At 36.0% G+C, this 14,327-nt stretch overlaps 2 protein-coding genes across 2 annotated transcripts in view; one reads left to right on the plus strand and one right to left on the minus strand.

Moving 5' to 3' along the window:
* LOC105678290 (protein fem-1 homolog CG6966) overlaps window positions 1-11,272 on the minus strand; it is a 28,201-nt gene extending 16,929 nt beyond the window's left edge. The window contains exons 1-2 of the mRNA XM_012377492.2: window positions 11,040-11,272; window positions 9,833-10,603 (exon numbers count right to left, since the gene is read on the minus strand). Of these exons, the coding sequence (XP_012232915.1) occupies window positions 9,833-9,892 (60 nt within the window). The 5' untranslated portion in view covers window positions 9,893-10,603; window positions 11,040-11,272. The remainder of the gene's footprint in view (window positions 1-9,832; window positions 10,604-11,039) is intronic.
* Window positions 11,273-11,819: 547 nt separating this feature from the next.
* gro (groucho) overlaps window positions 11,820-14,327 on the plus strand; it is a 65,006-nt gene continuing 62,498 nt past the window's right edge. The window contains exon 1 of the mRNA XM_012377503.2: window positions 11,820-13,010. The gene's annotated coding sequence lies outside the window, so the exon portion shown is untranslated. The remainder of the gene's footprint in view (window positions 13,011-14,327) is intronic.

Consider the following 14,327-nt stretch of genomic DNA (forward strand, 5'->3'; position numbering starts at 1 on the left):
AAACGCCCGTGCAAGTGGATCGCAATTAATTAAATATTGTAAACGCATTTGTGTTCACGCTTACGCGCGAACGTTCTACATTGATATCGTTATTAACCCGCTTTTGCAGATTTGCCCGATCTGCATGACACAATCGCGTGACTTTGTAAGCGGCAGGAAGTGTCGCACAAACGTGTCGTAATGCTATATCCGCTGCATTATACCTTGGCTATCGACCAATACTCACAGAATGACATTTATATTTGCCACTATCATCGCTGCATTATCTTACAATGAGTTTTTTGTATTTATATTTTATATTTATATTTACTTACGTGACTGTAATATTCGACAAAATATTGTATTAAAGTCAAAACTCATATCACACTTAGAACGCCATGTGTATCAATGATGATACACAAACGGATTAAAGCAGATAATCCGTGTATTTAAATTAGATATATTATACATTAATATACTCTAATATATTTTTTTTTCAAACAAAAATTATTGAAGTTAATTAGACACATAATAGATAATGAATTTCTAATTATCGACTACTATCAAAGTTTGGTACTCTAAGTGGTACTATTCATGTTAACTTATTCATATGTAACTTTAACATCAGATCAGAATTGCTGGCTGTTTATAAAGAATGACTACTGTACAATGCTTATAAAATGGTAATAAACAAAGCAATTATTCGCGTTTTTAGTAAATAAATCGACGTGAAAAAAATTACTATTAATGATCTTTAACGTTTAATGCCATGTAACTCATTATCAGCTATATATAAACTAACAAGTTTTTTAATGCTGAGATGTTAAACGGTTTGGAAAAAGATTGCCGGATATTATATTACACCACGCATCTTTTGCGTAAAAAAAAAAAAAAAAATACAATCTTATTTGAGTAAATAAAAATGTTTTTTCGTAGTGTGTAAATAAAGGCTCGACAGTGATAAACTTAACGAGATTCTAAACTCAATTGACAATATTTATTAAGTATTATTATTATTAACAACAAAATAATAGCTTTTAATTACGATTGTTTAAACATATGTACCTGGGATAAATTTTTATTATTATTTTCAACGAAATAATTTGCAAGAAATGTGATAACAAAATGTTTGGAGAATATTTATCAAACGTTTGCCATACTTTATTACTTTGAGCTTAACTTCCAGAGTGCGTTTTTTCCTTATCGTTTTATCTATATTTGTCGTCTCATTTCGCGCAAAATTGCCTCTGACTCACTGTGTATTTAATCGGTGTGGTAGAGTAATATTAGAATATGAGAATCTACTTTAATCCGTTTTTCAAGAGTCGACGCGACACGACGCGAGATCAAAGTGTATTTAGGAATATTTAGATTTAATAGAGCAACGATGCTCTTTCGCCTATTTACTATTAAAGAATATATTTTTAAGAGAATTTATACAAAAGTATCTATCAATAAATACAACTGTAGAATACTGTGACATGTAACAATTTGAGAAATTAAATTCTAATAATTTTTAATATAAACAAAAATGATATTAATTTATTTCGAGTTTGAATTCAATCATAAATAAACGATTATAAATAGACATTTCTCTAAATACAGATTCAGATTATTTTTGTGCTTTTGATGCATGCAGCACATGTCTCTGTCTGTTTATCCGATTCTTTCTTATCTTATAAAAACAAACACAATTGCACGCTCCTTACAAGGGATCCGCCGAGAGTCGAGCATTGTTTTTCCAGAATACACCTGGAGACAATAACCCTCTCAATTCACTCACTGGAAGAAAGAACAACGAAGTGCGGGTCAGCTTTCGACGGTATCCTCTCTTGGAAGTTAAATAAATATTCAGCACAGAAATCCTGAGTGCGTAGCACGCTAAATCCTACCCGAAGCACAAGCTGCTTTGTGTCACAACCTGCTGCTCGGATTTCGCCCAGAAACAAAGACAGCATCGTGAATGTTGATGATTCAAAGTTCAAGAAACAAGCGGTAATTTTTCGGGAAAAATTGTGATACGAAAAGACAGAATAAATTAACGGAGTAATTTAAGCTATTAAATAATCTCTGAAAAAATTGCCATAATTTTATATATAAATACAAATTAATATAAGTTTATTATATTGAGTTAACGTTATTGTTAAATTGAATAGCGTGTATTAACAAAATTTTCCACTCTTTTTTTTCTATTATCTGATTCTTTTCTTTTCTCATTTCTTTTCTCGTTTATTAATCAACTTTTTCGATTTATATTATAAGGCATAATTGGAGAATTAAAGTGTTAATCATCATATCAATCGCTAATTACCAAAGCCACGTGAATGCGGCGGCACGAGATTACGAAACATAACGAATGATTACGAATGATGGAAGGTAACGCATATAAATGTAAACGACGTAGATCGCCAAAAAAAATGTGAGTTCGATAACGCAGAAGAGCGCGGTGGCATAAAGAGCGGTGCGGTAGCTATAGGCAATGTCAAGGTATCGAGCGAAAACCTTTCTGCTATTACGAGTCGCTTACATCGAGCAGTGTAAACGCAGTCGGCTGGGAGAGAGAGCCGCGCTTTGTTCGCAGCGGCGAGAAAGGACTGCGAATAGAGATAGTACAATGAGACCGGAGGTCCTTATCGATCTTCGCGCTGTACCTTTCAACCATCAGCCACATTGTAACTTCTGTCCGCGTCATCTCAGACTCGGGATTACATAACGCGCGACCGTGGAATTTAAATTCCGAGCCTGCATTTGCGTGGAGAATTAATCAATATAATGAAAAAGTAATTGCTTGTTGCCCCTCTTCAATTTTAATAAACTTACGTCAGTGCATACATCATAAAAAAACTTCCTATTTTGTCTTTTTTCAGATATTTGAATATTTACGGCATTTTGCTCTCGTGTTACGTCAAAACATGTTTTCTCGATTTGACCCAACGAGCGAAACGTTCTACTAATCACAAAACGAGAGCAAAGTCAGATATCTCCGTTTCTTAGCCCGGCTCATCTCATACGAGCTTGTCAAGAGCGAGTCACTGCAATTTATGTCATTAAAAAATAGAATTTAATAAAAATTAATCAAACTTTTATAGTTTAAAAATAAAGAAAATGCGTTTTTAATATATAGAAAACTGGTCTTATAATTTATTTTTCGTTTTATAGAAAAATTGGGGAAGAAATTTAATTTACAATTTTTTCAGAGAAAACAATATGTTCTATTATTATTTATTATTATTCTATATGTAATTTAATCATTATTCATGTAAAATTACGCTTAGTTACCATTTGATAGCATATTTATCACCTATGCTGTCTCAACACTATTCTTTAGTTACAATTTTATTGTGTAGACATTGCAATCGTATATACGAGCGATTAGATAACATGTATTCGGATGATAAAAATTGCAAATTGTGCTGCTGCTAAGCTGAGCTGAAGCATGGCGACGAAGGAAAATAATGCGCGTAAATTTCTCAATGATCATTAATTTGCTGTCTTTTATCAATTTCTTTGTATGATGAATAATTAATGCAATTACTAGACAGAAGACTTCCTGCAGCCTTTAATTAAACATATCCGCGTTCATTTGCGTGCTCGTCGCCGATTTTACACGCGTTGCGGTTTTAAAGATAAAAAACTTTATTTCGCGGTAATACATGAAACGGTCGAGTGATCTCTGAAATCAGAAATGGAATCAAGTTGCAAATTAGTGTCAACCTTGGAGCCGCCGTGGGTTACGCAATTGCGCGGATATCACGCTTGTACACGAAACTGCGTTAAAAACACGCCAGCGATAGTTTGATAACGTCCGGCGCGCCGGACCAATCTAAACCGGGGCTTCTCTGATAATCAACCTCGTTCAATTGTTTTAATTGCGCTAACTACACCGCGCAATTGTGGACGATGAACATCGAGATCGTTCTCGTAATCAGATAATCGACTAATTGCGAGCGCGCATGTTTATCCTCGATGAAAAAGAACCGCGAAAAAAGTGATCGCTGGATGATATTATTGCAAATTATACAGTGCGCAAAATGCAGAATGACAAAATCGATTCTATGCCTCGGCGTGCAGACAGACCAATCGACGACGATTCTAATCTGCGTGACGATGATAACACGTCTTTCATCGATAACCGCTGAAAGGTCAGGGGTCCTCCCTGTGCGGGATCGTTGCTTTGCCGATTGACTGGTTCATTTCAGGTTACACCTATACGAGGCTATTTTAACCATTCGCATCTACAGTGCGCTCGAGCACGCCTGTTGACTGAATTTATAAATAAACTTCGGCAGATCGATCCCGGTGTCGCTGTGGAGTCGTTAATAAATATCACCCTGTCTGTGTTAACAAACAAATTAACGCGCGGATTAAGTGTAATTTTGAATTGAGATGTCCCACTTAAGATACGATAAATGATTAGTCCGCTAACATAAAACAATTACGCCATTACAAAGTGCTCGATAAGAAGCAATGAATAATTGCGGATTTATCGAGAACGTGGACCTCGTGTTTTTATCAAACCGTATTTTCTAGACTGTATGATATATGAGCGTATGAGAACTTTATAATTAAAGGTTTGGTCACATGATTTGATAACTCTGATAATTAAGCGATAAGAGATAAATTAACTTTCACCCGTCGTGAAAAGTGAGCAAACATTCCTATTCGATACCTCGCAAATAATTCCGTGAAAGAAAAGTCAACGTCAGAAATAACTTTGTGCGAAATAGCCGCACAAATAATGTATACGCTTTCAGGTTGTCCAAGACATGTAATATGTGTCTGTAATATTATGCGTCTACTAAAACGCGCTGACTTTCGCTCGTGGATAATCGATTGAACTCGGTGGCGAATAAAATATAACCTTATGCTATACTAACAACAGCTGTTATATCGACATCCACGCTAGCATGCATACGCGAGCGTATATAACGTACAGTCTTGAATTGCAACAGCATCAACGCAATAACGGTTAAGTAAACTCGCGGATGGATAAATATATCCTGTCACCCGCGAAGTCGAGTTCGGTTCTCGAATAAGATTTCTCGAATACGAGCGGTTGCCGTGGCAAGTCGCGGTTTGACGATCGATTGGCAATTTACGTTGTGTGTGAGAGTTACTTCGTAAATTCTCATTAATCAAGTAACGTGCGCGCCTGACGACGTCTCACTAATTTACTAACGAGTATTAATAACCGCCAGGTAGTATACTTTCCCTCAAAACTACAAATAAGTACATGGAAAAAATATTTAATTTCACTCCTTGCCTCTCAATCGCTGCTGTTTTAATTTCAGACACATATAATTAATTATAATTAAATTATTTGCCAGAAGCACAAATATATTTGTATGCGTAATAAAACGCAGAAGCCAATAAAGAAATATTTTGTTTAATACTGCGATGTAAAAAATAAAATAATATTTAATTTGGAAAACTTGCGATAATTAATATCAAATTAAATGTAATAAAACGTATTATAAAATATTTGCAAGTATAAAAAATAAATTTTTCTAAATGTAAAAATATATTTTCGGAATAAGCTATATAAAGCAGAGAATTCATGACAAACAGAAAGCTTTTGTAAGTATAATTAAAAAATTCATAATAAATTTAAATACATTTTAATCGTAAAAAAAATCATAAATTTAAGCAAAGTGAAGCAGGAACGCGTCTTTATACAAAGAATTACTAAAGGTAAAGTCAAACTGCGAAAACATCCTGATAAATTTATTATACAATATAATTTCAAAGTGTCAATAATTAATCATCATGAGTGATTGTCGATAAGATATCTCCGTGAAGCTCGTCGAAAACACTTTCGCACGTAGATATTAATCCCATCATCATCATCGATGAAAGTATCTTATTTTCGAACTATTGAAGACTGTATCGTGAATGAAGAAACAAATGATAATTCAATGATAATATACGGGACAGGTAGCGTGTAAATCAATTTGCATTTTGATTGCTTTGTATGAATTAATATTAATATTAATTAATATTAATATCGCGATTAAGAGTGTGGACTTTTATCGACCGATTCATCGTTCTATGTCGGTCAATTAACTCCGAAGAACCTACAAGAATATATATCATTGTTTCAATTGCGTATTGCATCGCAAAGTATCAGCCTAGAGAACGCGACTTTGTGACGACGTTCGGAGATTAGTCACTATACCTTTTTTTCTCTTATGCATACAGTTCGTACGCATATTGCGTACGTACACTTCATTAATAATGGATTAATATGATTACTGTTCTTATGGCAAGACGCGCCGCGTTTTATTTGTTCATGAATATGTAATTTTCTTTTTTTAATTCGGAATTAATCGAAAAATTTTAATGACTCGGACAAAATGTACTTTATACATTGTTTGTAGACTGTTGAAACTGAATACTGGCAAACGGAAGCACATTAATCGCGTATATTTACATAGTGTTTGACGTCGCAGTAGAGCGTATTTGCCGTTCTTGACAGAGAAAGAGACGCGCAATACTGATTTTGTCAATAAGACGCAGCCTTCGCATTGCTCAATCGCTGCGATCGTCATTGAGTTCTTTGTAATTAATTCTATATGGTTTCTATGTTTTTCGCACGCGCACGTACCAGTTGCGAGATAAACGTGTAGGGTCGCGCGACTAGGCAAGTTCAACCGTAAAACGCGACTATGTGTGTGACGTTCCACTACTAAATATAACTGCTGTTTGCTGCGGCTATTTCCTACTCGAGATAAACGCGAGTAAAGAGGGAAGAAAAGCACGCACGTCTCTTGCCTTCGCCGCGGAGATTTCCGAAAGCGATGGATTTCGTTCAACGACGATTTTTGTTGCTATCACTATTTTATCAGTGTCTCACTCTTTTATCGAGCTGATAAATTAATCTCAATTGAGTACATTCCCACAGGTTTTTCTTCGAAGAGATATCGTTAACAAAGAGTAAATGAAACAATTGTTCCGTTTGAACAAATCGATTAGAATTTAATATCGACTAACTGGAATTAAATTAATTAACAGTAAATATTGAGAATATCAAATATTAAAGTGAAGCGAGACACATTCCCTCAGTATAAATACAGCATGAATAGTAATATATAGTTCAGCTATATAGTTGAGCTATCTATGAAAAGCACTTTGACTTCGATACCTGATATCGTTACATAAAACTGAAATTCATGAACTTGTATGAATATACACTTCTACGGAGTTATATAATATTCATTCACATAGATTATTATATTGATATTCATTGTAATATTGATTTTTAAAAATGCTATTGTCTACAGATTCATAAATTATGACTTTTACGTTCTTTGATCTTTGTGATTTTTGTTAGACTGAATGAATATACATATAAACGCATTTTCTTTAGGAAAAATTAGTTCCAAATGAACCAAAAAATTGTGAAAACATAATGTGATAAGAGTTCTGAACAAATATGTTAAATATCTGTCAAATACACATCTATATCTATCTATATCTATCAAATTCTGAACATTACATATATTAAATATTCCGAAATTTCACATATTTATCTAATAGAATTCGATGCTCATCGTATTATTAAGATTTCGTCATAAATTACTGCAGGGTTAACCGTGGCAAATGTTTCAGAATCGCACGCAAACGAAGTACCGTTAGAGATGATTTTTTAACACGGTCTGTTAACGCGCGGACACGGTAAGGAAACACGAATATAACATTAGCAGGGAAATTTTAAAGCCGGCAGAAAACTTTCGATGCTGCTGCAAAGACGTTCCACAAATAAGAATATTTAAATATCGAAAAATTCATAAAAAAAAACCAGGCAACAAAAATTTTATGGATTTCCAAGATTTAAGATATTAGTAAATCACGAAGATTTACACAAAATGCTTAATAAATATGCGATAATGAAACCAAAAGCCAAGAAATCTTAGAAATTAATTTTCATGTTTCGATAAAAGTGACAAATGGCATCAATCATTTTTCAAATTCAATTAATTTATCCTGATTGTCCAAAAATATTTAACATAAAAATAGCAAAATTGACAAATTTGTCAATAAGTTAAAATTCAATTTGTTTATGCTAAGCCTTACTTCTTAACAATCCTTATAAAATGTTACATTTCCATAAATAAATTGCATATTGTATTGCATTGTATTTGATAAATCAATTGCTTGAATGAGTTTAAAAATTATACATTGGAAACTTTCTTGTGTGTGTGTGAATTATTTTACATTCTAATAGTAATAGGACGTGGCGGAATTTCGAAATTACGCTTGACAAGCCTGCGCGTTCGCCGTTTCTGTTTCATAAGCTGCTCGCGACGCGTTTATAATGTCGTCGTGAGCTGCAAATACTTACCCTAAATTCGTGCGCCAACGTAGAAACGCAAAACGCAGTTTTGACTATTTTATGTGTATACTTGTCGCGTAGAATATCTAAATTATCACATTATTTGCAATCTAAACGGGCGTGTAATGGCAGCAGTTTTTAATTATTTATCTACTTAGATTATTTTTAATTGTTTAATTGCTTGATATATATTGTACATCTTATATTATTAATCCCATTTTTCCCATTAACACGAGTAATTTATATACAATTTCCTTTCTTTTCGTTAATGTTTCATATTAGAATTGTAAATGTTACTGTTAAATTTTTAAAAGCTATGTTACATTTAAATATATGTAGGCACCATGTCATTAATTATGTATAAGCAAGCGAAGAAAAACTCAATGCGTGTGGAATCTGAATAGCATAATCGCCTTGCAAGCAAAGTATCTTAGATTTTTCGTTTTCTCTCACAATGGATATTTTTCTCGTTCACATATCCACAAAAATGCCATCCTCCCGTGAATACATGGGAAATGGATTTAAAAATGGTGCTCCGAAAGCGTCACACGAATATTGTTACTTGTCGCGAGCAAAGATTTGATCTCTCACTTGTTTACAAAGCAAAACAGAACGGTTTCGAATGTACCGTTTCTTTGTAACAGTGAAACGGACTTATAATCAAAATAATAACCTGAAATTCGCATTCTTTTTCTTTGTATGTTAATTTTGTAGTTCGTGAATGTAAAACAACGGAAAATAAAGTCGCGAATTCACACATTCTACACATGAAAAGTAATTGATCCATTTTTGACGAACAAACAACCGTCACCAATTTCCATTTTGGTCACATCAAAGAAAAAAATCATGCTTTGTGCAGAGAAAATCTGCAGCCTTGTTATAGAATTTTACGCACAAAAACTGTTTGAGCTGTTTTTATAACGAAATATCGCAACTTCCACTTACTCGACTTTCATTTCGATCATATCAAACAAAAAAAAATCTACTCTTTACAACGAGAAAATCTATGGCTCACAAGGTAATTCTTGTTGTAAAATCAAACGTGAATCATCTTTGATCTACGCAACGACCTCGTAGAAACATGGAGAATTAACCTATTCGGGACGAGCCGTCCCGAAAGCAGCGCATTTCGAGATGATGACCTCGAAACACGAACAAAGCTTCGAAGACCGTTGCAACAATATTGCAAACGAGAAGCTGAACTGTTATTTCGCGTCGATATCGCACTCGTTGTGCGTAATTATTCAATACAGTTTCTTGAAACATTCCTCGACCTAATTAGTCTCATCAAAGCCGATATGAACCGAATACACTTATTTTGCACATGGAAACAGATGTGCATCAGTCGGAATGCTCTTAATTACAAATTACCTTCACGTGTATATGACGTCAAACTTTTGACTTTAGGATCGTACCGATTTTAACGGGCTATGAGTCAGTCATTCAGTTCGAAATACCAAAATTAGCCGTGTTTCGGCCACGTAACTATTGCGTGTTAATAAAGTGGTAAAAAGCACTCACCTTGAGCCGTTTGAGTTTGCCGTCCCTCGCAGCGTTATACACCACGCTCTTAAAATCCATTTTCACATGCTCCTGCTGCCTACGTCACGTTTGTCGGCGTTGCCTGTCCTCGTTGTCGTCGAACGGAACAAATAACCTCTTCTTTGTAACGCGCAGATTTATGTGTACCGCAGGCTGTATATTTCGTCGTTGTGCTTCTCTGGAAACAGACTGTTCACGAAACGGCGCTTACTTCACTCCCGCCCACCACCGGCGGAGAGGTGACAAAATAATAGCGATACTGCGTTACCGTCCGTTTCTCGCAGATATCTGGAGAACGAAGGATAAAAACTTTTTAAGACCACGAGCGATTTCGATTGTGTACGAGAAACTTGATTTAGAGAAACAAAAGAGAAAATGAAGTGAAAAACGGCTGTTCGCGATCGTGTTTCTTGTTCGGAACTTGTTCGATCGTCAGGTGGCGACACCGACACGATTCACTCGACGGTTCATATACGACTGAGCTCACGATGCCAACCGCACAGGATCAATCGCCCAGCTGTGCACATTCTTCGATCGTCTCCTCTCCTCTCCGCACTTGCACTGTAAAATCGCGATAGCACGGCGCCAAGTGTAACGCATGCGCCGCGACGCCAAGCTACAGCGTCGTCCGCAGGTTTACTACTTCCCTCTTTCGGGGTTTTCACTCGCGATTTCCGTTCTTCGACAGGAGATTCCTCTATGTGCTGTTCATAGGCGGTCCGGAAGGAAGTTGCAACGATGTTGACGCCACTAGAGCGTGATATTCCACGATCTTGAGCAGCTCGCGATCGAAATTTGTACTAGTTTTGTACTAGCGAAATAATAGTAATAATTGAAATAACAGCCCAAGATTCATTAATAGTTTCATGATTGAACGTAGTTCTTAAAAAATAAAGTAGCAAATTTAAACTTAGAATTCATAATCTCATAAATTTCTCAATCCATCAAAACTAATATGAACTAAATGAGCTTTATTTAATAGATTATCTTTAAGTGTGTATGATATCGAATTCGATTATGAAATCTTATCGGAAATCAATCGTTTGTACATGTAAAATAAAAAAAATCTTTAAAATTCGTAAGTATGATAACCTAACTTAACCTAACCTCTTTTCTGATACTCGAACTCATTATTCAAAAGTATAACTGTTACTTTTAAAATTTTTTATTCATTTATCGATTTTACCCGTCTTTATTTCTGATCGCTGGTCTGCTCAAGATTTTTGTCACTTGGTGCGGGTGCGCGAAAAAGCCGGCCGGCCGGTTTAACAACAAGCGGAGACAGATTGTTCGAAAAAAAGCACTTCTTTTTCGTTTCTCCACAAGAAAATGTTAACGGAATCACGTTATCATTAGTTCCTTACTCGCATAGATATTTGCCGAACGAAAGATAAAAACGTTTTGCGCAATTTGAGAGAACATATGCAACCGTAAACACGAAAACAAAGAATGACGTTTGTTCGCTCGTCAGGTGGCGACATCAATGCTACCTGTTCGGTGATTCGTACACAACCAAGTTGGTGGCGGCAAATAGTGTGCGCTTTTTCGATCGTCTTCTCTTTTCCGTACTCGCTCCGCGATATCTCCATACTGCGGCAGACGTATGCGTCGCGACGCCAATTGCAATGGCATCGTTCGTGCGTTTACTTTTCTTTTTTAGGTTTTTGCGCACATCCATCGTCGAAAAAAAGATTCTTCTATGCAAAGCAGTGCTACACTATTAATCCGAAAGAAAGCTGGAACAGTACTGACGCTGTTACATACGATCCCCGATAGAGTGCAGCATCATCTGGAAGTAACCGCAATAGTCACAAGGTATATTCACATGATTTGCATAAGCTGCATAATAAACATGCATAAGGAAATCGACCAATCATGTAGGTCAAGTAAACTGCTGGCGGGAAAGAGGACGCGAGTAGCGCGAATTTATTTCGATTGAAATATTGGCAGTATTGGCGATAAATCTAAACTACGCGCAATCATGACAGTTTGTTTTTACGATGTGTCAATTTGGAATGCTCCATGATTAATCGCGTATTTTACTCGTTAAAAGTGCATAGCGAGTGCGAATTTTTGTCGGCAGTGTCGATTAAAGTGACAAACGAATGTTGGAACATATTGTATTATTTATTGCGAGTGTTCGCGATTATTAGCGGTTCGTCGTAAGTAGACGACGGAATTGACATCAGATTTTGCAACTAAACCGGAGGATTGAATTGCTGTAAACACGTAAGGTATTAATTTAAGATGATAATAATCGGCTAGTATTATATCGCGGACGTGATTGTGCGAAATTTTGTTGGATGACAAACATCTTGAAATCACGAGAATTCGAGTTTCGTCTGAATATAGGCGAAGGTTTCTCGAGCGCGATTGGTCGTTTCTATCAGTTGGCACCCCTACGGAGTCAACTATAATGGAGTTGGATCGGACGTGAGAATGTCGATCATTGTATTCTTTTCCATATTTCGACGGATTTATTGCGCGGCGACGACCGGAATGTATGATATCCGTGAGTATACATGCTTCAGATGATATAACATTCAAGAATGAATCAGCCGCGAACGCGATTGTACGAAATTCGCTTGGATGAAAACATCCTGGAATTGTAGCAAGCGAGATTCGTGGAAAGACTTTCGTGAGCGCGATCGGTTGTTTATGTTGGCCATCGTTTGCGGCCTTGCAAGGTCAACCGCCATATCTAAGTCATTCGAGCCGACTTGTATTACTTTACATTACGCGTTATTTTCCGTATCTCGACGAGTTTATAGTAGCAAATTTGTAGTTTTTCGGGAGTGATCGTATTGCGGAATGGATTGTGACAAGAATTTCTGCAAAAATACCGATTACAGAAACAGAAAATCGTCGCAAAGTACTGATATTTCGGCGTATAAAAATTGAATTCGGGAAAATAAAAGATCGCGAGAACGGTCATACAAAGTATTTAATAGACCGATATTATGCTCTCGCAATCATCGTTTCGTGCGTGTGTTGTGTCACATATGTATGTGTGTTGTGTGTATACAACATGGATATCAACAGTCTTCAATTGAGAATCAAGGATATATGCTGCGAATATGCGAGGATATAGTCTGCTGCATCTGGTTTTCCCGAAGCTTTGGATGCTGCGATGTATGATCGGTTGTAACTGCAAAAGGTGAGTATTAAATATTAAGATTTATTTTTTTTTTAATCGCTTTACACTTTCTACGTTTAAAACGTAAAAGCAATATAGCAAAACATTAGTACAAACTTTAATGATAATTCATAAAATCGTACAGTCTATCGTAAAACGTATTTCGAGTCGAACGAGAAGATTAACAAGATTGAATATTTTGTATGCCGTCGAGATAAAACGAACCTATTAGTTCTTGTTTATCTTTCACGTAGCTTAGCAGCTAACTTTTCCATCAGCAATGATTGTCCGGTTCGCGTGCTTCGCTGTTTTTCGTAACGTTGCGGCACGTTGCAAAGAGATGATCACAACCTTTTATTTCCCAAGGTATATATATTTCGGCCGTAAGGAACGGATCGATGAACAAAGCACTTTTAGTTTAAAATTCGGGATGAACTTAATGAAAATCTCGATTCGATTACTCAACGACCTCGCGTGTACTTGCACTCTCGTAGATATCGATTTTCTTCGACAAAGAGAGTCACCAGAGAGCCGTGTAATACTCACTATAATTATCGGCTAAATAGCTACGGACGAACTCGAAGAGCGGCTTGTTATTAGTCACGCGACAAGAAAATGCGCGTACAGCGAAACGATGTTATTTGCCACGACCTTTGCTTTCGTGCGAAAATCATGCAAATTGCGAGCAAATCGTCAGGCGTCACCGCGGAAGGAAACGTCACTCCGACAAGTCAATTAATTCCCAAGCTTTTTCGGTTCGATCCGTAATAATTGTTTGCGCGATTTATTCTCAACGTGGAAAGATTGTATGCCGGAAATCTAAAAATATTTTTGCACAAATTATTAAATTATAAGGTTATTCATCGTTATATAAACAAATATTATTTCTTATATAATTGCGAGGGAAAGACAAAAAGTAAAGATATTTAAGGAATAAAACTCCAACAAAAGTCTCTTTATTTTTTTATTTTTCCTCGTATTTCTTATTTACTGCTAAAATTCATGCATTAAAGAGAAATGTCGATTTTGTTATTATGTTAGCGAAGAGTACAATTGCCATTATTCGTACTTCTATCTCTATTGCGTTGGTATATCTCTTTTAAATAGACACACACACATATATATAGATACGTTTATTACATGCTCAAGGTATAAGTTCCCACGAGAAAATAAATTTCTCCGTTCGCGTTGTCGACGTGCGACTTCTTCGCGGACACAAAACACGCTGAAGTGTATTCACTAAAAATTTCCAATTGCGTTTACGACGGTTTCCCCTCGAAGTTACTCCCTCGCACACACTCGCGGCAACTCTCCTTCACGCATACACGTACATACGCT

This window comes from Linepithema humile, chromosome 6 (genome assembly GCF_040581485.1).
Source record: "Linepithema humile isolate Giens D197 chromosome 6, Lhum_UNIL_v1.0, whole genome shotgun sequence".
Taxonomy (NCBI): Eukaryota; Metazoa; Arthropoda; class Insecta; order Hymenoptera; family Formicidae; genus Linepithema; species Linepithema humile.